The sequence below is a fragment of the Typopeltis vanoorti genome, chromosome 23, assembly GCF_054136105.1.
Source record: "Typopeltis vanoorti isolate ZY-2024b chromosome 23, IOZ_Tvanoo_1.0, whole genome shotgun sequence".
Lineage (NCBI taxonomy): Eukaryota > Metazoa > Arthropoda > Arachnida > Uropygi > Thelyphonidae > Typopeltis > Typopeltis vanoorti.
Genome location: NC_143571.1, coordinates 93,144,149 through 93,168,114, shown reverse-complemented (window position 1 = coordinate 93,168,114; position 23,966 = coordinate 93,144,149). Strand labels below are relative to the sequence as shown.

The 23,966-nt window shown below is 35.9% G+C and overlaps 1 protein-coding gene across 1 annotated transcript in view; it reads left to right on the top strand.

The window, feature by feature from the left end:
• The window catches only part of deltaCOP (coatomer subunit delta), a 165,896-nt gene that overhangs the window by 47,506 nt on the left and 94,424 nt on the right, over positions 1–23,966 (top strand). The window contains exons 5-6 of the mRNA XM_090412650.1: positions 577–785; positions 20,795–20,886. Of these exons, the coding sequence (XP_090268776.1) occupies positions 577–785; positions 20,795–20,886 (301 nt within the window). The remainder of the gene's footprint in view (positions 1–576; positions 786–20,794; positions 20,887–23,966) is intronic.

Below are 23,966 nucleotides of genomic sequence, written 5' to 3'. Positions count from 1 at the left end.
GGAGAACTAGGGGACACCTATGGAAGCTGGGCAAGAGTGTGGTTAGCAGGGGTGTTAGAGCTGGGTTCTTTACTTTTAGAGTGGTAAATGAGTGGAATAAGCTGCCAGAGTCTGTTGTGGGTGCTATGACGGTGAACGAGTTTAAGACAAGGTATGATAGATACTGTGAGAATGTAATCGCATAGTTGTGTGGACATGATGATGTTTAGGGCCTCCCTCGATGAGTCTAAGGACTCCTGGAGTCGCCCGAAATAATAATAATAATAAAATATTTTGGGCATCACTCTGCTAAGCAGTTTGTTAATTTTGATACCTGATCTGCCCATTGTGCTCATATGAGTATACATATTATTTTTTAAAATTATGCTTTTTTTTTCTTTAACTGTCAGTATAGTGTAGCATTTTGACACATTTTCAATTAAATAATATGAAAAAATTACATTTAAAAAAAAAAAAATTTGGGAGTATCAAATGGGTTAAGTGGAGCAGTTTTTATTTGAATATGATGTAACCCTTTAAAGCAAATTAAGTTGTCAAATTTTCTTAGTTTGTCTTTTTTTTTTTTTTTTAATTTAGACACAAGAAAGAGAAGCCAAGTTGAAAATGAAAGAAAAGGCAAGAGAACTGCAGCGAGCCAGGCAGGAAGCTGCAAAGAAAGGACGATCTCCTGGATTTGGTCCTGGTGGTTTTGGTAGTGGCACCATGGGATATACGCCATCTCCTGTTGTAGGAGACACTGCATCTACTGTTTCTGAGCCTACAAAACCATCATATACATCAACAAGGTAATGAATTTTTGATATTTAATACAGTTTTCTGCTTGAGTGTGTTATTCAAGATTTTGCCTTCATAAAAATAGTTCCTTCATTATACACAACAGGAAGTATTATACAATATAAAAACCGTCAGTGTCATAATTATTACCATTGGAATTTGTCTGTAAGAGTACTTTGTTTCATGCTTCACAGAACATTGGATAGCAGAATCATCTTACTAGCATGTTGAAGGATTAGCTATTATTTCTGTGAAGTAGTGGTAAGTCAATATATTATTAACTTTTAGTAGTCTCTCAGAGAGTATCAGACTTTTTAGCACTGATGATAACTAAGTTAATAAAGGTATCGGGTATCTGCATGTTTCTGCGCAAGTAGGCATTGAGTTTGAATCCCACTGTGATATGGATGTTTGTTGAAGTCTTCAGATGATACTGTTTTTCACCTGGAGTGTGACCACATTCTGCATATTTGGAGGCCTGAAGTGACTTGAAACCAAACCCATCTTTGGTTCCTAGAGCAGAGTTCCTAGATCATTTGACTTTTAGCCCACCTATGTTACATTGGGCACTCACTGTAGCAAACTCCAGAAAGAAATAGTAAATTCACTTCATGCAGGGTTCACTATAGTGAATTTAGGGAAAAAAAAACTGATCCACATTCTCCATTAACTCACAACAAAAGAATTGGTGGGAAATAGAACAAAGCAAATGGTCAGAAACAGAACATGAAAATGGCAGAAAACAGAATGCAAAAGAAATGGAAATGACAGGTAATAGAAACAAAGGAAATGGTAGAAATTATAATTGATGAAAGACAATACAAAGGATTGGAAAAACCCATACATGAAGCACATAAAACAACATGAAAAAGTAAGAGTGCAAACAATAATGAAAGACTGTTTCTGACATACAAGATAAAAGAGAACTAGAAAAGTATGATGGGAGATTATGAAAAATCAAACTCCAGAATTAACATTTAAATTTCTGAATGTTATGTTAGCTTAATGTCACTTACCTGAAATCTTTATAGAGAACTAAATTATGTGCAAATAAATTATAATGGACAAGAAAATATATTCTTGTTTTAATCATAGATCTAAGTATAAGCAAATAGTTTTTGTAGAAAACTTTCAGATGCGAACATCATTTGCTTATGCATGGGTATTGGATAGATAACCAAGGGGGGGGGGGGGGGGGCTTTCTATAAATATGCGCAGTCTGTACCATTAAAATTAACCTGAAGACATCAACAATTAGTGGGACAATTTTATATTTGGTTGCCACTTATAAATAGAAAAGAACATAAGTGATGAAAACCAAGCCTGCGTTGGTTAGTTCCATTATTTGTTACATCATTATTACAGCAATGCTGTGCTATCCCTTATACAAAGTCCATCAGTAAAAATAAGTAGAAATGTAAAAAACATAATTATTATTATTATTATTTGAGACCTCCAGGAAGTCAAGGACTCATTGAGGGAGGCTATAAATCACCAAACCAGCAGTCATGCCTTCCCTTAAATTCATTCACTCTAGATGCACTCACTACCCCTAAAAGTAAACTATTCCATTCACTCACTGCTTGCTGGGAGAAAAGCCTAGCTCTTACTCCTTTCTGGACTGCAAATAAATTTAACTTCCACGGATGCCCCTATGTTCTCTCCCCACCTTCCATATAATGAAAAATTTCATCAGATGATATCCTATAACACCCATTCAAAAGTTTATAGACCTCTATCATATCACCCCCCCTTTCTCCTGTTAACCAGAGTACAATTTACATACTCACAATCTGTCCTCATAATCCAAATCCTGTAAACGGGATATAATCTTTGTAACTCTTCTTTGCACCCTTTCCACAGCTTCTTTATCCCCTTGGAATCTGGGAGACCAAATCTGCACACAATAATCTTGGTGTTGTCTTATCAAAGCCTTATGAAGAGACAAAATGACTTCCTTATCCTTACATGTCAAGGCTCACATCAATATTGCAATTATCCTATTGCAACTTTTGCTATGTTACCTTTGAACTTCAATTTCTATCCACTAATATCAAAATCATCTTTAAACACACCTAATAAAATTAACACATTTAGCACAACCAGGGTGGCATTGCATGATTCAGAAGGTAAAATTCTGGATGACTGAAGTAGAGCTCTCATAGCTCTCATCTGTAAAATAAAATAAAATAAATAAAAAAAGGAAATGTGAATTCCTAACATTCCTCTGAATGTAAGAAATACAGAGGAATTTCTCTGCTGATTCAGGTAAGATTTATGCAAGCATAAATCTAGGCAAGATTTATGTTACTTGGATTTACACAGAGAAGAGACTAAGAAAAATTGTGGAAGCAAAACTTACAAAGAAACATTTGGGTTCAGACTAAATGGGAGTTGTGAAGATCAGATTTTCACTTTACAACAAATCGTTGACAAATTGTGGGAATGTTTAAGTTTTGTAGATCTGGAAAATGTGACAAGGTGCCAAAGAGAAAATCTGTTCAGTGGTAAATAGAAATACAGGGCAATGTATAGTCTATATTTATGTTGTATGTGAGCAGTTAGAATTGAATTACAGGAAAGTTGTTTGATGTGAAATCAGGTGGAAGATTTCACATCAAACAACTTTCAGAGTTCACTCTCTCTCTCTCCACGTTATCCATCTATGGATCACATTATGAAAAAAAGTGGCATTAAATCTGATATCAGAATCAAGATATCAAACCATTAGCTCTTTGCTTTAAACAGATGATATGCTACTAAACAAATCCATTGCAAGTCTCCAGGATTTTTTTAACTAAATGAAATAACAGCTATAACAAATTGAGCATGAAAATTAGCAGTAAAAAGACCAAAACTGTGAAAATAGGCAAAAACATGGAAAACTTCAACCACATTCCCAGTGAAGTATCTGTGTAACAAGAAACTGCTCTTAGTTTCATTTATGCATGATTTTTAGCAAAGATAGCAAATTAACTTTGGAAATAGATGAGAATAGAATAAGCAAAGCTTTATTCAAGTGGTTCCAACTACTAGTCAGGGGAACCACTTGAATAGATGTATGTATGAAATAAGAGATAAATTAAACAAAACACTAATTGTATACAAGTTGATATTCAAAAATATGTGACTAGAGTTAATCTCAGGTGGTATGGTCAATTAAACAGTGGAAGTTGAAAGGGTAGCAGAATATGTGTTTGATACCAAGATGGCAAGTGAAAAAAACCCAGATGAAGACTAAGATCTAGGTGGATTGCTGCAGAATTATTATGGGGAACTTCAATTTTGGAGACATAGACTAGAAGGAGGAAAGAAATGGAATTTATACTCTTACATAATTACTTAAAGCAGAATGTGATGGAGGAGACTTGAGGTATGACAACATTAGATCTGGTTATAGGATCAGAATATTTGTCCATAACCAAGATGGTTACATTGCCTTCATTTGGGGAAAGTGATAATGTGGTCTTGACTTGGGAGTTAGCAAACCATGAAAATTCCAGTTAAGAAGGGATTGGTATATGTTGAACTACAAGGTAAGTGATTATGATACACTTAGGAGCCAGCTTGAAACAGTACCATGGCATAAAGATATGAAAGAGAAGGATTATCTGGAAGAAAAAATATCGCACTGTACACAATGTGAGGAAGGTGAGTTAGGAGTTAGATGGATGAGTAGTATCATTAAACATGAGCTGCAAAAAAAAATAGGATATGTTGTGGAGAGTATATGAGGAAAAAGGTGATCAGCACGGTAAGCAATGAAAAATCAGAATATGAGAAGAAATTAGCTCAACAGGCAAAAGGAAATCCCAGAGAGTTTTTTTTTATGTGGTAGGTATGAGGAAGAATGACTATGGAAGGATAGCTTTAATAGGTTCAGATAGAGTGGTAACAGAAGTAGATGAAATTGTTGAGCTACTGAGTGACCACTTTGCAAGATTATATCATTCAAAAGTGAAGATGTTGTTATGGCAGAGGTGACAGGGACTGATGTGGGAACAAATGTTGGTGAATTGGAGGTAATTAGGATATTACAGAATCTGAATGCAAATACAGGTGTGGGATTGGATGGGATATTGGCTCATGTTCCCCTGGAAAGAATATGCAGGGGAACTGATGCATTTAACCAGGAGGATCTAAGTTTGGGATAGCAAATTATAGACCAATCAGTATCTCAGAAGTGATGGTAAAAGTATTGGAAAAGTTGCTCAAAATGAGAATTTAGGAATGGGTGGATAAGAATGATATGTTCTCAGGGAAAACATCGCTTTGTGAAGGATCAGTCATGCCTTAGTAATCTACTGACTTTTTATAATAGTTATTGCTAAGTTGGATAAAGGGAATGGCTACACAATGAGGCTGCTAGATTTGGAAAAAGAACTGTTATGCAAACTGCAACAAATGGGGATGGATATGAAACTGGTGATATGGATAAATGGTGGCTAATGGACAGATACCAAAAAGTAGTATATACAGGAACAGAATCCAGGAGAAAGCAGATGACTAGTGGTGGGCTGCAGGGCTTTGTGCTTGGACAACTGCTGTTTAATTTGTTTGTAAATGATATAGGAAATAACTTGAAGGTAGATATTCAATGTTTGCTAATGATGCAACATTGGGTAGAGTAATAGTTAATCAAGGTGATGTAGAGAACGTGCAGGATGATTTTAATAATCTGACAGTATGGGCAAAACATAATGGATGTCAATTTAATGTGGAAAAAGTGTCAAGTTATGCATTTTGGGATACAAAGATTACAAGCTGTGTACCACATTGAAGGAACTGTACTTCAGTGAATTGATGAGGCCAGGGATTTGTGGATAGTAGTAGTTAGAGTTGAAGTTTAGCCTAGTGGCTTTGTGCTTCACAACCATATGCCTGGGGAAGGAGTGTCCTAAGTTTGATTCCCGTCGACAACATGAGGAGCTGAAGGATCTTCTTCAACCATAGCCAAGTTAGCCAGTCTTGGGCGTGGACAGTAAGGTTTTTTTTTTTTTTTTTGCCAGTTTATCTGGGGGTTTTCATCTCGCATGCAGGCAAACTGGCTCCGTGAACACACACCAATTACAGTCATGAACACTACTCTTAGGGGATGCAGCAAAGAGTGACGAACCAGCCGCATTAATTTTGTCGTGAACCCCTCATTATATACCTCTACCTGTCCTAAAGGGATGGATGACATCAATCAATCAGAGTTGAAGTTTAGAGGGCATATTGCTAGAGTAGCCAGAGTGGCTCACAGGATTACTTGGTTATTGAAGAATGCACTAATAAGAAGGGATAAGGGAGTTATCATCCTTCTTTATAAAGCCTTGATAATGACCACATCTCTGTTGCCTTTATCAGGTCTGATCACCTGAGTTTCTTGAGGATGAGGAAGTGGTAGAGAGGATCCAGAGGCAAGTGACCAAGATGGTGAGTGGTCTGTGGAAAGTTCCATATAAGGATGGTTTGAGGGTTTATGGGTTGAAAAAGTTGTTTGATAGGTGAAAAAGGGAATATGATAGGAACATTAGAGTTGCTGAAAGGAATTTTTAGAATTAATACAAAGGAAATATTTCAGCACTTTTTTAGATGGGACAGAATCCTGGAAGTTGGGTAAGAGTGTGGTTAGCAAGGCACAAGGACTAGACTTTTGTGCTTGGAGAGTGGTGAATGAATGGAATTGATTGCCTGAGTCTTTTGTGAGTGCTTTGTCTGTTAATGGTTTCAAGGAGAGGTAAGATAGATAATTGTGTTGATTGTTTGGGTTTCCCTCAGTGAATCTTAGGACATGTAGTTGCCTGTGCAGTAATAATAATAATAATAATTAGAATGATCTGTATTTAACTTTGTAATACAGTTTAATGGAATAACTAAATATAAAGAGAAATAATTAAAAACAGCAGCATTAATTGTTTCGATATTTCATCTGTCACAGAGACATCTTCAGGAATACACTGTTAAAATTGTAATACACACAAACAAGAAATGAAATTAGAATATTTGAAGACTAAAGTCTTATGAGTGGCACCCCCTTTGGATATTGTTGGCTAGATGTTGGGCTACAGGCCTAAGAATTACAGGATCAGTGCTGTAGTTATTCCATTAAATTGCATTATGAGTATAAACCAGCACCTAAGCCTAAATACTCTGTGTGTTTAAGTTTTATATGGAGAAGACACGGTGCCAAAAGAAAAACTTTTCAAAATGCTACAGGGATTTGTTGGAGTGGAACATTATTTCAATCAATACATAATCAATATTTAAGTTGTATGTCTGCAGTTATAATTGAAGAAAGTACAGGAAGATGTTTTGAAGTAATCAGGTGTAAGATAAAGGTGCACACTATCTCCATTGTTCATTTATATGAAACATATTACAATGGAAAGTGGCATTAAACCTGATTTCAGAATTGGGGATATCAAGCTTAGATCTTTGCTTTATGCAGGTGATGTTATATCCTTTTAAGGATATACAAAATAAATCCATTGCAAGTCTCCAGGATTCTTTACTTTGAATAATTGTTGTAACTTATTTGGTTTGAAAATCAGTAATAAAAGACAAAAACCATGAAAATTTTCAGGGTTTGATTGATTAGACAAAGCTAGTTGATATCAACTTGGATGCTAGCCGAAGTGTAACATATTTCTCTGATCTGTTGGCAGTTGCATCTTAATCTTTAATGTCCCGATTTTTTACTTTTTTACATAGTCATGAAGTAATATGAGAATGCATCATCAAGTTACTTCATACCTGGTTTCCTGACAATGATAGGGAAGCGATTTTTGGCCTACCATTGCTTGAAACTTATTCATGGATTGACTTGTATTGGATGTTTCAGTTGTCAATTAAATCTATCCTCAGAGAATTTTTATATCAATCCATCAATCAGCTCTACACATGCAGAGTTACTTTATCTCATCTGTGCATTGTGTATGAACAAGTTCAGAGGCAAGAAGGAATCTGTTGACTTGTTTGTTTCTTAAGCAGCTGAAGTTCATAATCTTTGGGAATGATAGTTATGGAAACTGTTCCAAAGAGTAGGAGTAGACAGAGTGAAAGAGAAGTTGGCTCTCTGAGTTGGTAGCCAGACTGTTAATGGAGGTTGAGCAACAGCTGCTCATGTTCTTGGAAATTGTGGAAGAAAGTGGAGGAATGATGGTTGCAAGCTCAGTGAGACATTGAGTATTATGAAGAGGGAAGTGAAGTGAGATATTTCTTGTAAGAGAATGAGATGAAACTATATTTTGGTAGCATTGAACAACTCACTGAAGGACAGGAAGGTGATCCTAGTTTAAACTGTTGGTTATGGAAGATCTTGAAGCTTCTAATGATTCTGCACTGTAGGCATTGTTGAATGAAGAAGCAGCAGCGTAATCATTAATAGGATTTGACGGGGGGGGGATCATTTTTGTATAGGAGGAAGAAATATGAACCCTATGGTACACTGGCATTGGTGAGGAAATTGGAGGAGAAGCAGCCATTAAAGAAGAAAATTGCTGACCTCAGTTACTAAAGGTATAAAATAGACTAAAAGATAGTAGTCTGCTCATGAACTTGCTAGAATGTCTGTAAGAAAGTCAGCCAATTGCCTTCTTGTGGATGGCATCATGCATTTTTATGGAGATTTTTAGTGCACCATCTGAAGTTTATGAAGAGTAACCCTACCCCCCCTCCCTCCCACCACCATCACCACCTTTTTTCCCCCAGAGCCAAAGTGTGCTAGAAAAGACTAGAAATATATCAGCCCAAAAAGAGAAATCTTATTCTGGAATCTTTTCTTTCCTTACCCCCCCCCCTGAAGAATAGCAAAATGAGAGATTAAGGCTTTAAGGCATTGTTTATATGGAAGATTGTAAAGCTCCAAATTATCATGCACTGCATAGGAATGAAGTGTATTGTCAACATAGTATATGGATAGGGTTTGAGGTCAGTGAGAGAAAACCATTTATGTACAGGGGTAGGGGGAAAGTACAGAATCCTTGAGTACTCAAGCACCAGTACAGAAATCTGCGGAGAGAAAGCCATCAACCATGATGCATAGTGAATGACCAGAAATGAAACTGCCATTGTGACTATTGACATTGGATTGCAAAGTTAGTGTGCAATAGCTTAAGATATATGAAGGAGAGAGATAAATAGATCTTTATAAAATGTTAGTTTTTTTTTTTTTTTTTTTTTCCCAATTATTAATATACATTTTTTTCCTTATTTTGTGCTTCAGATGATTTTTGTTTTGAGGCTAATGAGCATATTCCTTATTCTGCTGGTCATGTAAACAAATGAACTGTTTTCAAATATGTATTGAGTTATTATTAATTATTTGCATATTATTAGTGCAAATGTCTAAAGATAACTTATAATTCAGGCATAGTATAGTAATGCATACGCACACTAAAAATATATTCACTCACTTAATCATTAAATGTTTTAGAACTTCGGCACATCAGGACAGCAAATTATTTTAATACGTGGCATGTATAACAGTCCACTAATAATCCAAAGTGTGCTATATTATTATTATATGGGCACCTCCAAATGGAGGTGGAGTCCGAAGACTCATTGCAGGAGATCCAATCTATCATACCTCTCCTTGAACTGACTAACACACAAAGCACTCACAACTGACTCTGGCAACCCTTTCCACTCATTCATAACTAAGAACTTCCAGGGATAATCCCTTGTTCTGGTCCCTCTAGCCAAGTGCTGAAACATTTCCCCTGCATCTATCCTATAAAACCCTTGAAGCAACTTAAATGTTTCTATCATATCCTTTATTTTTCTTCTATCAACCAACTTTGGCAATCCACACACTCAACCTATCCTCATAGGAAACATTTCACAAGCCACTCAACATCTTGGTCACTTGCCTCTGAATCCTCTCCATTGCTTCCTTATCCCCCAAGAAACCCAGGGGACCAGACCTGAGCACAGTAATCCAGATGTGGGCATATCAAGGCCTTCCTTATCTCTACTTGTTAATGTGTTCTTCAATAGCCAAATAATCTTATGGGCTACCTTAGCAATAAATCCTCTAAACTTTAATTCTGTCTACCACCACCCTTAAATCTCTAGCTTCATCTATTTCCTGGAGTACAGTGCTGTCAATGTGATACTTGACTTGTAATCTATTTATCCCAAAATGCATAACTTTACATTTTTCCACATTAAACTGACACCCATTATCTTTTACCCATACTAACAGCCTGTTTAAATCATCCTGCAAGCTCTCCACATTGCCTTGATTAACTATTATTATTATTCTACCTAATTTTGCATCATCATATTTCCTCTTAGGTTATTTCCTATGTCATTTATGTACAAATTAAACAACAATGGTCCCAGCACCTCACCTTGCAGCACACCACTAGTCATCTGTTTTTGCCTTGATGTTTTCTCTCCATATACCACTTTCTGATATCTGTCCAGCAGCCACCCTCTTATCCACTTAGCCAGTGTGATGTCCATCCTTATTTGTTCTAATTTGCATAAGAGTTCCATGTGATATTCTGTCAAATGCCTTTGCAAAATCCAGAAAAATCATCACATAACCATTTCCAACTCAGCTATTACTTTATTATAAAAAGTTAGTAAATTACTAAGGCATGTTGCCCCTCATATAGTATCATATTTTTATCTATCCATTCTTGAATTCTCTTTTTGACCAATTTTTTTAGTACTTTTACCACCATGCCTGAGATACTGATTGGTCTATAATTGGCTACTGCAATCTTAGAACCTCCCTGATGCAAGGGAATTATTTCACCCTCTTTCCACTCACTTGGATATGCCAGAGCTGTGCATAATCTAAAGGAATGCGTTCATGTGGAATACCAATGACAACTAGCTCATTACAGATGATTAGAATGAGGATTTCTCACACTTTTGGTATGGATAAATCATCATTCAGATATGTAAATTAGACCAAGGTGTCAGTCCCCAAGCTCTGCTTGAATAAGCATTCATATCTATAACAGCTACTGTGGATCAAATCTTTAGAAATGGTGTCCATTTATATAATTATATAAAGGAATTGGCACATTAAATATTTTATATTCGTCGTAGTCCAGCAACATCCTCTAGCAAGAGGGTTGCAGCAGATGAGCAGCCCTTCATTTCTCTCTGTCTGTCGCTTCCATCATTCTTAAACCAGTCCATTCCACGATGTCATTAAACCACTCTCTAGTTGGTCTACCACGTCTTCTCTTCCCCTCAACTTTCCCTTGTAATATAGTTCTTGTCAGGTGTCCCGAAGAACCTCTCAGAAGATGTCCTGCAAATCTGGTCTTTCTTTGCATAATATTCTTTAGCAGTGTTCTTTCCATCCCAACTCGTCTTAAAACTTCTGGATTTGATATTCTTTCTGTATAGCTAATCTTTTCCATCTTTTTATAACACTACATTTCCAATGCATTAATTCTTTCCATATCTCTCTTTCTGAGTGTCCATGACTCACTTCCATAACTTGCAATACTCCAAACTGTTGCTTTAACTATTCCAATTCTAATGCCTATTTTAGTGTTCTTGTTTATTAAAATTCTCTTCATTTCTATAAATGCCGATTTAGCTTTGCCTATTCTATTTCGAATGTCCAACTCTGAAGTTCCTTTTTCTGAGATCCAGCTACCTAAATATTGAAATCTTTCCACTTCTTCTAAAATCTTTCCTCCACATCTTATTTTTACATCATCTCCTATTTTTCTACCCATTATCATTATCTTTGGTCTTTTTTGTGTTAATTCTTAGTCCATGCTCTTTACAAGAGTTTTCAATTCTTTGAATAATTTGTTGTAACCCATTTTCACTTTCTGCCATCACCACTACATCATCTGCATATCTTAAGTTATTAATGATTCTTCCATTTATTTTTATTCCTTCTTCTACATCCTCAAGTGCCTCTCTAAACATTTGTTCACTATAAAAGTTAAACAATAATGGTGATAACTTGCATCCTTGTCTGACTCTTCTCTCCACTGGGAACTCTCCATTTACACATACTGATGCTATTTGTAACCAATATAATCTCTTTAAAATTTCCAAGTCATAAGAGTCAATATCAGTATTTTCTAGAATGTCAAAAAGCCTTTCATATTTCACTGTATCAAATGCCTTTTCAAAATCTAGAAATCCCCAAAACAACTTTCCACCATGGTTTAGTGTTTTCTCCCCAATAATTCTTAGACGAGTTATAGCCTCTCTAGTTCCTCTGTTGGTTCTGAATCCAAACTGTTCCTCATTCATTTCTTTTTCTATTTTATTCCTAATTCTCTCTAAAATTACTTGCACCAGAATTTTTGCTGTGTGAGTTATAAGACTTATCTTTCTAAAATTGTTACAGCCTAAAACTCCTGTCTTTTTTGGAATGGGGATAAAAATTGATCTTCTAAACTCCTTGGTAATTCTTGTCCTTCATAAATTCCGTTAATAATTTGCCATAACACTTCCATACCTTTTTCACCTATATTCCTTATAAGTTCTATCTGTATACCATCTATTCCAGGCGATTTTCCTTCTTTCATCTTTTGAATTGCTAGATTCAATTCCTCCCTCATCATGCACAGTCTCTGCCCACTATATTCTTTCCTTTATATTCATATATGAAAAATATTATGAAAAAAATTATTATATTTTATATTATATTTTTAAAAAAATCATTATAATGGTCAATTTGCCCAAATAGCAGATACTTGATATACTCTAAGTCAGGGATGGCCAACCTATGGTGCATGTGCCAAAAGTGGCACATTGGATGATTAGAAGTAGTGCATTAGACCATAATGATGATGATAATAATAAAAAAAAGTAAGCCTATTCATGCAAAAAGTATTAACCAAAATCCAATCTATAGAAGAAAAAAGCTAAAACTTAATCATTATTTTAAGTGATTTTGTTGTTTCCTGCACATCTTTTGCACATTCGCTTGTTTGATCTTGAGGCACCAAGTGGTGTTGACAACAGCAGTGCATTGCAGGTTTTTGTCAGTCTGTTTACAATTGATTCTCATGCCTACGGAGTTGTGTTTTCTTTGTCCTTTGTGAACATTTGCAGTTTTGTACTTTTTCGAAAATTAAGCCTTGTTTTTACATTCAGTTACCCATCACAGTGCAAAAGAAAAACAGAAGGTGATAGTGAGTGTGAATTTGATGAAAAGTGGGGCAATAAGTTCTTATTTATAGTAAATCCATCAGGAAAACTGTTGTGCATTGTTTGTGAAAACAATTTCTCGCATAATAGACATGTGATGTTTTACGGAAAGTTTTTAAGGGTGCAAGAATTGTATGGGGCATCTGAACTCATACGTGAAAAAACTGGCACATAGAATTTAAAAGGTTAGCCATCCCTTTTCTACGTAAAACAAAGAAATGAAATGGAGGATGACAAAGATATAACTAGATGGTTGCAGTTAGGGTGCATCAGAATATTTAAGTATGTGAGAGCTGATCAAATTAGAGATCTAACAATTGATAAACCAATTTGAACAAGAGTGTTTTATTGGAAACTATGAAGTCTTAATTATCTGATATTGTCATAATGGCAGGTGTATGCCTTGGGGATATACTTCAGATGATAATGATATTGATTTCTTGACTTTTTTTTTTTTATGTGGTCACTTAAGGGTCAAATCCAGATAACTAGGAGGAGACCCCCACATTGCCTTGAATGAATGTGGAAAACCAACTGGGACTTCTTACCTAATCCTTACCTTCACATGGTGTGCCATGTTAGTAATCCACTTAACAATGAACAAATGAGGATGGGCTGGCAATTTGCTTAGCCGACCATATGGAACTCTCTGTTGATAAGATCCTTACCGTTTTTATCAAGGAAACCAGGCAAATAATGGAAAGGCAACTACTGAAACAAATTCCAACTCAACTAGAAGAATAAGCCCACCATCACAAGAACTGAAGGTAGGAACTATCAACACAGCAGTATTAACCCATTTTTTCCCAACGTACTCATTTGAGTATAGCACCTAAAATGGCCTAGTGGTGACATCTCTTGCATGACAGTCAAACATATTTGACTGTCGTGCAAGAGATGTCACCACTAGGCCATTTTAGGTGCTATACTCAAATAAGTACGCTGGGATAAAATGGGTTAATGAAAAGGAAACAAATTTGCAGAAAGACTGGAAATGTACCACATGGGCATAATTGCCATTACTGAGACAAAGAAGACAAAAATTGGTGAAATACTTGAAAGTATAAGATGTTGCATTCTGGAAGCAATGATCATTATAAGGAAGGAGTAACAATAGCATTCAACACCAAACATGAAGATGGAATTTCTTAATTGGAAAGTACTTCAAGTAGGTTATATGGCACACCTGAAAAGGAACAATGAAATTTATCTCTTTGCATTTAGTCCCACAAAAGGTTCTTTATAGCAGGAACTGACAAAGAAAATGGGGGGGGGGAAAGTGGTCCTTGTTGGTGATGTAAACAGCAGCATAGCAAATTAATCTCACTAGGCATATAGAAATGTTTTGATAAAATTTGGAGAAAAGGACAAGGCTAATAATAATAATGTAAGTACCAGATGGATTTCTGCTTAGGATGCAGATTAATCATTACTAAAAATTAACACCAAAAAACAAAACTTATGATAATAAGCAACAACCTTTCAATAACAGCTGACTTAATTCTAAATGGAATAAAATTGAACGAACAAGCGAATAAATTCAAATACCTGGGATCCTGGCTAAATGAAAGTTTAGACTGTGAAATGAAGGTAAGACCAAGAATTGAAATTGCAAGACAGTCTTTTATCAACGTGAAACCCATTTTATGTAACAACAACTTAAACATTGAAATTTGAGTATGAATAATGAAGTGCTATGTATGGTCAAGTTTTCTATATGGAGTTGAAACATGGATGTTAAAGACAAATACAATAAAAAAAAAAAATGAAAAGAAAAACTGAAAGCCTTTGAAATGGGGAATATTTAGGATGCTCAAGATTCCATGGACATAAAAGGCAATGAATGAAGAGACCCTGATAAGAATAAATAAAAAATCAAGAATTAATATTGTGAAAAGAAGAAAAACTGCCTATTTAGGACATGTAATGTGCCACTAAAGACAAGTAAATTTGCAAAGGTGTTACTGAACTCAGGAAATAGTACTTCTCTTAAACGCTTAACAACTGTAACAAATTTGGCATTAAATTAGCAACAAAAAGACCAGGATCTGTCTAGTATTCATTACTCTTACATAATCTTATTTATCAACATCAAATTTCTGATTTGTACCCTCAAAAGATTGTATGGGATACCATAATAGTACAACATAAAGCTAACACTATTACTAACTTCCTAATAACCATTTTCCTCCAAATTAGTCTGTTATCTCTCACTGTATATATTGTCAGATCTTTTACTTCAGTCTTCTGAGGTACTTCCATCAATCCACCTAGTTCTTGCTCTTCCTTCTAGGTTATTTTCCTGCCATCTTGGCATCAAACCCTTGTTTTGATAATCTTTCCTTTTCCATTTTGCATTAAGTGACAGTACCACCTGATATTAGTTCTGCTCAAACATTCTTGAATGCCAACAATGTCAAGTTCTTTACTAATAACTTCATTTTTAATATGATATTGATGCTATTTGTTCACCTCTCTAATTTTTCTGAGAACTTACATATCTGTCACCAGTTTGTGATCAGCTGTTTTATTTTAACACTTCATTATTTTGTATGGTCAAAAAAATGTACAAAATGTAATGGATATTGGGATGAATGTCAGGTGTGTGAATGTAAGTTCATCTGTGGTATGCAACCATGACAATGATATGAATGTCATTGAGCATGGTTTTGAATCTATTGAAGGAGTGGAAATTTGCATTCTGGGTTCAGACTTTTTGAATGTGTGTATGGACAAAAAAAAGAGAAAGGTGCCAAAAATTGGGCAAACTAGACTGTAGATGTAACTATGAAAAAGCCAGGGGATAACTTTTTATTATATCTATATACAAATGCTGGAAGCATCAGAAACAAAGAAGTGGAGTTCATTGCCTTAGTGAATATGTCTTGGCCTAAGATTATTGGTATTAGTGAAACCTGACTATCAGTCAGATGTAACTGGAATCAGATATAAAGGGTATACTAATTTCAGGAAGCAAGGAAATAGAAAATGAGTGTGTGTGTGGGGGTGGTGCTACTAATGATATCAAATAATTTGTGTCTAGTAAGGATAGAAACTCCTGAAGGCAATAATAATGTCCCTTGTAGTGGCAAGTTTGAGGCTATCCAGTTTGAAGTCAAAGCTAACAGGATAAAATATATGGTAGGGTGTTGCTACAGACCTGGTGGTTCAGCTACTGGAGGCAGTGAAATGCATTGCCAAATTATCAAGTGGGTACTTAGTGAGCATTATGAGTGATTTAAATTATCCAAAACACTGATTGAATAGAAGTCTAGTGACAAGAATGAAGAAATTATTGGGTTGCTGCAAGACAGCTTTCTTAAGCAATAAGTGAAAGAAGGAACTTGAGGTCAGAAGGTGTTAGATTTGATTATAGCATCAGAAGAGATATCAGTTAAGAACGTGACAGTTTTTCTCACCAGTTGGTGACAGTGATCATACTATACTTTCCTGGGAAATAGATAAGTATATTGATGGTTCAATTAGGACAGGTTACATGTAGAACTACAAAGCTGGAAATTATGACACTCAGGCAAATACTATCTTTAGTACCATGCTATTAGTTTCTTAATGGGAAGATATCAGCAGTGCATGAGAATCTTTGAAAAAGTGACCTTTATTGAGGTCTCATTCTGGGCAGTGACTCCCACTGACAAGACCTCAATAAAGGTCGAAAGCGGTCTCCAATAATGCATAGCATTATATATGTCCATAAGGATATGTGCTTTGCATTATGGGATACTAAGACAAGTGCTGTGAAGTCATTAGCCTCTATATATGAGTTGCCCAGTGGTGCAAACTTTGTTTGCTTACACTTGGACAATGGATTAAACCAAGAATATAATTTCTCATCATCATCAAATTCCTGACATGTACCCTCAAGGGATGTACAGGATATGATAGTACTACATGAAAAATTTACATCATTAGTCTATTACTTGTCAAGACTCCAATATTATCATTATCAGAACTTGTATTTCTATCGTCTAAGGCACATTGTACCATATCAATCCACCTATATCTTGGTCTTCCTCTGGGTCGTTTTCCTGCCAACCTGGCAGAGAACACTTGTTTTGCTAATCTTTCCTCGCCCATTCTGTTTAAGTGACCATACCACCTGAGATTAGCTCTGCTAATGCATTCCTGGATGCTGACAATGTCAAGTTCTTTCCTAATATCCTCGTTTTTAATCTGATATTGCCATTGATGCCATCTGTTCAACGCCTCTAATCTTTCTCAGGACTCTCATATCTGCAGTCTCTAGTCTTTGGTCAAGTGTTTTACTTCTGACTCAGCTCTCAGATCCATAAGTTAAAACAGGTTTGAACACTGTCTTGTATATACAGCTAATTTAGTGTTCTGACTAATTTCTCTCTTATTCCATATGAATTTATTCAGTTGACTTACTACCATACCAGCTTTGTTGATTCTGTTGTCTATTTCTAATTTACCATCTTCAGTAAAAATCGTGCCTGAGTAGCTGAAATGTTTTACTTGTTCCACAGGTTCCCCATTCACAACACAGTTGAAATTTTCAACAATTCTATTTCCGTTGTCTTTGTCTTTTTAATGCTGACCTTCATACCATATCTATTACAACAGTTATTCAATTTAGTCAGAGAATCTTGCAAACTTGTAGTGGATTTATTCAGAAGCATAACATCGTACGCATAAAGCAAAGAGCTGACATTAACATCTCCAATTCTGATATCATGTTTAATACCACTTTTCTTCATAATGTGATCCATATAGATAATGAATAACAGAGGGGATGATGTACATCCTTGTCTCACACCAGATTTAACATTAAACCATCTTCCTGTACATCCTTCAATTCTAACTGCTGACTTACAACTCAAATACAGACAAAGTATTGCTTGATATAATGTCCCATTGACCATATAACTGTAGCGTATTGATTAGTTTCTCTCTTGGCACCTTCTCATATGCCATTTCCAGATTGACAAAACTTAAATACAGATCTTTGTTATATTCCCATGCTTTCTCGACTATTTGTCGTAAAGTGAAGATCTGATCCTGACAGCCTCTATTTGGCCTGAATCCAGCTTGTTCTTCACCAAGCTTTTCTTCCACAATTCTTCTCAACCATTTCTCAAGTATACTTGCATAGATCTCGCCAGGAACACTCAGTAGGGAAATACCTCTATTATTCTCACATTCAGTTTTATTTCCCTTTTTATATATGGGTACTATGAGAGCTCTACTCCAATCATCGGGAATTCGTCCCTCTGTCCAGGCTTTCTGAACTATGCAGTGCAGCCACTGTAAGACTTTTATACCACCATACTTCAGCATTTCTAGTCGAATATCATCTACTCCTTCTGCCTTTCCACATTTCAATCCTTTGACTTTTTCTACTTCAAGTATGGATATATATTCTTGACTGTATGCCTGTTGAGTGTTTTTTACTACTGTGCTATCACTGCTTGTTTCGTTTAGCAATTTTTCAAAGTAATTATTCCATACTTTGAGGATATATTTTTCTCCTGTTTTCGTGTCACCTTTATCATCTCTAACTCCTTTTACAGCAATTTTTCCTCCATTTCTAAGCTTCTTCAACAACCTCCAGAATATCTTACCACCTTCTTGATATCTATTTTCTGTGTTCTTGCCAAAGTCCTCCCATGATGACTTTTGTTTAGCTAGTTTTACACAGTGTTTAGCATTCTTGCATTTGTCTCTATATTCTCTAAGAGCACAAGCTGACTTATTTGACAGGAACTTTTGATATGCTTTCTTCTTTTCCTTCACTGCCTCTTTAACTTCCTGTGTCCACCAGGGAGTTCTGATTTTTTTATCCTTACAAACAACCTCACCACATGCCTCTCTGGCAGAATCAATCAATGTTTTCTTCAGAGTTTCCCACCGAATCTCCAAGGTTTGATTCCGGTTCTCAAACTCTTTCATTTTATCTTCAATAATCTTTGTGTATTTTAGTCTACAGTTCACATCTGAGAGTTGCTCAACTTTTATTCGCTTTAAAACTTTCTTACATGTTATTCTTTTCAATATGAAATTCAATTTTATCCTGCTCAAGACTAAATAGTGATCACTTCCAATTTCAAATCCTCTGTACACTCTGGTGTCCTGCACCAGGGAAAAAACATCACTATGAACAATAACATAGTCAATGAGACTTTTCTTATTCCTAACCTCTTCTCTCCATGTGAATTTGTGCACATTTTTATGTTGGAACATGGTGTTAGTAATAACCAGTCCATGTCCTGAGCAGAAATCCAACAGGTATTTGCCATTATTATTAGCTTTTCTCTTTTCTCCAAATTTTCCCAAAATATTTTTGTATGTCTGACAATCATTTTCTACTCTGCTATTCAGATCCCCAACAAGGACCAACTTTTCCTTTTTCATTGTGTCAGTTGCTTTTTCTAAAGCATCAAAAAATTCCTCCACTTCTACCTTAGTAGAACCTTCTGTGGGACCATAGGCACAAATAAGTCTCATTGTCCAGTTCCCCATTCTCATATTTGCCCACATCACTCTACTTGAGACTGCCTGCCATTCAAGAAGATTAGCCTTGTATTTTGTGTTGAATACTATGGCTACTCATTCTTTTCCTTGATTGTCAAAAAAGGGGTGCTTGAGGGTCAAAGCTGTAGAGAGACCTCCACATAGCCTTTAAAGGAATGTGGAGAACCGACCAGGGCTTCTGACCTAATGTCCAATCCTCACCTTCTTGTGGTGCACCCTGTTGGGTATCTACCTGGATACTGAACGAATGAGGATGGGCTGGCAATTTGGCATTTAGCCAACCAAATTGTATTCTTATTGGTTAAACCAAAATAAAAAATGATGGTACAATATAATTTCTTGCCATCTTTAATTTATAGTATAACCAAGTAAAAAAAACTTTCAACGTCTATCGCTAATCCAGAGTATTTTACAACTCTCTATCTCCACCAACTACTACGAACCACAACTACACCAGTGCCATCTACTGCCCACCACTACCACTAGTATTTTCACAGACATTCACAAACATCCAAGTCCACCATGGGATTCAAACCTGCAGCCTTTTGGCTGGAGAGCAGATACGCTAACCACTCGGCCAACCAGGCCGAATTTGATTTTATTAGTTGAAAATCTACATATTCATCATAACATATTTAAGTTAAATTGAGTTCCATTAGAACTTTGAGAATATTGCATACATTTACTACTGAAATACGAGTCATTGAAATTTTAAGGCAAAGCATAATGAAACTAAAGTAGTTCATAGTTCTCTATGTTCTTCACACTTTACCTGATATTTTAAATAAATGTAAATTTTAAACCTTAAGTATCAAAACAAGATGACTGGGACGTACATCCTTTAAGGAACGCAGAGAACTAATTGTGGCTTCTGGCATAATGTCCCACCCTCATCTTCTCATAGCACATCCCATTATTGTTAGCATTCAGGATTATGTGAGCAGAGCTAATATAAGAGTATCATCACTTAAATAGAATGGAAGAGAGAGAGAAAATTAGCAAAACAGGTGTGTTATGGCAAGATGATAGTTACAGGAAAAATCTGCAGGGGAAAAAAAAAAAAAAACATTGGTAAACCAAGCTCTAGGTGGATTGATGCTAGAAGTGTCTTAGAAGTCCAAAATTTAAAAATGTTAATATTGCAGTTCTAATATATAACAGGGTAATTTGAAAGAGAATTATACATAGGAAGTTAGTAATGATGCAAAGTTATCATGTAGCACTTTCACAGTACTACATGATAACCCTTAACGTTTCATATCATGAATTTAGTGATGATATTTTAAACTTTTTTAGGTAAATTGAAAACTTTAAAAATACATTTCTGAATTCATTTAAACATAGGTATAATTAGTTTCAGTATTTGAATTGTTGATTTTAGTCGACCCATCGGTTCTAGCAAAGCGTTGAAGTTAGGTAGCAAGAATAAAGATGTGGATTCATTTGTAGATCAGCTTAAATCTGAGGGTGAAAGTAAGTAGTTTTGATGCTTTTTTGCTTGTATTTAATTGTTTATTGAACTTATTTTTAAGTTAGAGGCACAATACAGTTGATTTTTGAAGTGCACTTATTAATATTTGAAACCTTGAAGATATGATCTATATTATCATTTTTAATACTTCAGTTTGGCTAAAGAATTACAAGAATGGATTACTGCAATTCATACTTATTGATATTGTAATTCTCGTGCAGTTTTTTGCTGCAAATTTATAGGAATAAAATTCTGAGACAGACCAGATCCACAATTTTTACAAGGGTAAACACCATTCAGGAAAAAGGAGAGAAACAAAACTGGCTTGTGAACATCTGCGCTGCAGTCCAAAGAGTTTTTTGCTATGTGATGAGTAGAAGGAAAAATGATAGTGGATGGATTGCCTTGCTGGATGGAGATGGGACTCGGGTGACCAATGCAGATAGCAGTTATTTAATGATAATTTTTATCAGTGTTCCATCCTGATACAGCAGGCTTTATTCCTAGAAGGATGATTAGTGGTCAAATGAATAAAGAGGATGCATTCCAAATATAGAGTATGCTAAATGTCATAAGGCAGGGAGACTAGATGGAATTTCGCTGCATGTTTTAAGGGAATGTGCTGTGGAACTGACCATGCCATTAACTTTGTGTTTAATGGAAATATTGAATGAGGGGACAGGAAGAGAGTAGAAGGAGGATAAGATAGTATCATTGCATCAAAGTAGTTGTAGAATAGGGATATCAAACTATAGGCTTGTTTGTATTTCGTCTTTAGTTGTTAAAATTTTGGAGAAATTGATAACTTGTATACTGAATTGGGCAGATGAGAGCAATATTATTTATGCAAGTCAGCATTTATTAAAGGATGCTCTTGTTTTAGTAATCTGGCTAACTTTTGCAATAGAGTAACAAGAGCAGTGGATGACGGTAAAGCATACAATGTCTTTTTTCTCCCAAAGGCATTTGACAGGTGCCACATGAAAAGTTGGTTTTTAGGAAGTTTATTTTCCACCTGGTTATACTATAATATATTTAGTTTAATCCTTTATCCAGGTGTATGCAAACAAAGGTTTGCACCTGAAGTATTCTTCAGGACTGAGGCAACTACTCGTAGTAAAGGTGGACCAAGCTCTCATTACTCCTTGTCTCAGTATCTCCCATAATGCAAAGCACATCTGCTTGCAGACATGCATTAAGAGAAGGGCCACTACCCAGACTGGTTTCGACCTTTATTGAGGTCTCATCAGTGGGAGCCAGACCCAGAAGTGGCGATACTAAGGCAGAAGCAATGGAGAGGTCATATTTACTTATACAAGTTGCCAAAAGGTGTACCACCTTATTATTAGATTACTCTGGAATTAGAGAAAGATGTTGGAAGTTTATTTTCCACTTAGTTAGACTATAATAAATTTAGTTTAATCCTTTATCCAAGTGTATGCAAACAAAGGTTTGTGCCTAAAGTATCTTCAGGACTGAGGTGGTACAACACCTTTTGGCAACTCGTATAAGTAAATATAACCTCTCCATTGCTTCTGCCTTAGTATCACCACTTCTGTGTCTGGCTCCCACTGATGAGACCTCAGTAAAGGTCGAAACCGGTCTGGGTAGTGGCCCTTCCCTTAAAGTGGCATTATGTCTGCAAGGAGATGTGCTTTGCATTATGGGAGATACTGAGACAAGGGGTGATGAGAGCTTGGTCCACCTTTACTACAAGTTGCCTCAGTCCTGAAGATACTTCAGGCGCAAACCTTTGTTTGCATACACTTGGATAAAGAATTAAACTAAATTTATTAAAGTTGGTTTTTAAGTTGCAACATGTGGTGGATTGGATTGGTAACTGTCTTTCTAATAAATATCAGAGAGTTGTGTATAGGAGAGCAGAATCAGGAAGTAGGAAGGTTACAGGTGGAGTTCCACAGGGTTCTGTACCAAGACCATTACTGTTCGATCTTTATGCCAATGATATCGTCACCGGACTACAGAGAGATGTTCAGTTGTTTGCAGATGATGTGAAGCTTGGGAGGGTTATAAGTAATACTGCTGATGTTTTGGCTCTTCAAGAGGATTTCAATAATAATGTTATCACCTAATTATTATTATTATTATTAACATCTGATCTCCATGGATTCAGATTCATCGTAGGAGGTACACACTATCACACATAATGCTCCTCTGACCATGCCTTAAACTGATTGTGTCCACATTCACAACACACTCAATGCATTCCACTCACCAAACACTCTCCTTGCAAAGAACCTACTCCTCAATCTTCTGCTTACACCTCCTTTATAGTGTTTCCAGTGATGGCCTCTGGTTCTATCTCCCCCCCCCCCTCATTCTATGAAAAATCTCTTCCATGTCAACCTGATAACAACTCCTGCCCAGCTTATATGTCTCAGTCATACCTCCCCCTGTTCATCCTATTCATGAGGCTCTGCAACTTATATTCTCTCAATCTGACCTTGTACTCCACATTCCAAAGACCACTGACAACCTTTGTGAATCTTCTGTGGATCCTTTCTAACATGTCCTCATTACCATGAAAACCGATGACCTGATCTGTGCACAATAATTCCTATGAGGCCTGATCTAGGCCATATACAATTGCATCATAACCTCTTTATTTCTGCATGTAAGGGTCCTCCGCATCATTGCCATTATCTGGTGTGATGTCTTCACAAATTGTGCAGTGTGGCCCTTGAATTTCAGGTCCTTGTCCACCACCCCACCAAGTGTATACTTTGCATCCCATTGTTCCTTACTAAATCTCAAAACCTTACACTTTGCAACATTGAACTGAGAGTCCCACTTACCTACCTATTCATGTAATCTTGAGTTGAGTGTAAATTAATTTATCAAACTTGATTTTACAGGGTTTTTAGTCCTAAATCATGATTTAGAAAATATTTCTGTAAAATTCCTTTGTCTGAATATAAATTAACTGTATTGTAATTTCTGTTAAATAATTCATGTTTAAAATATTGTACTTAAAATCTGAGAAAATGATATTAACATTCTAAGTAAGCAATAAGAATAATGTATCAGGAAAGTTCGCAACAACTTGCGAACAAATTGATTG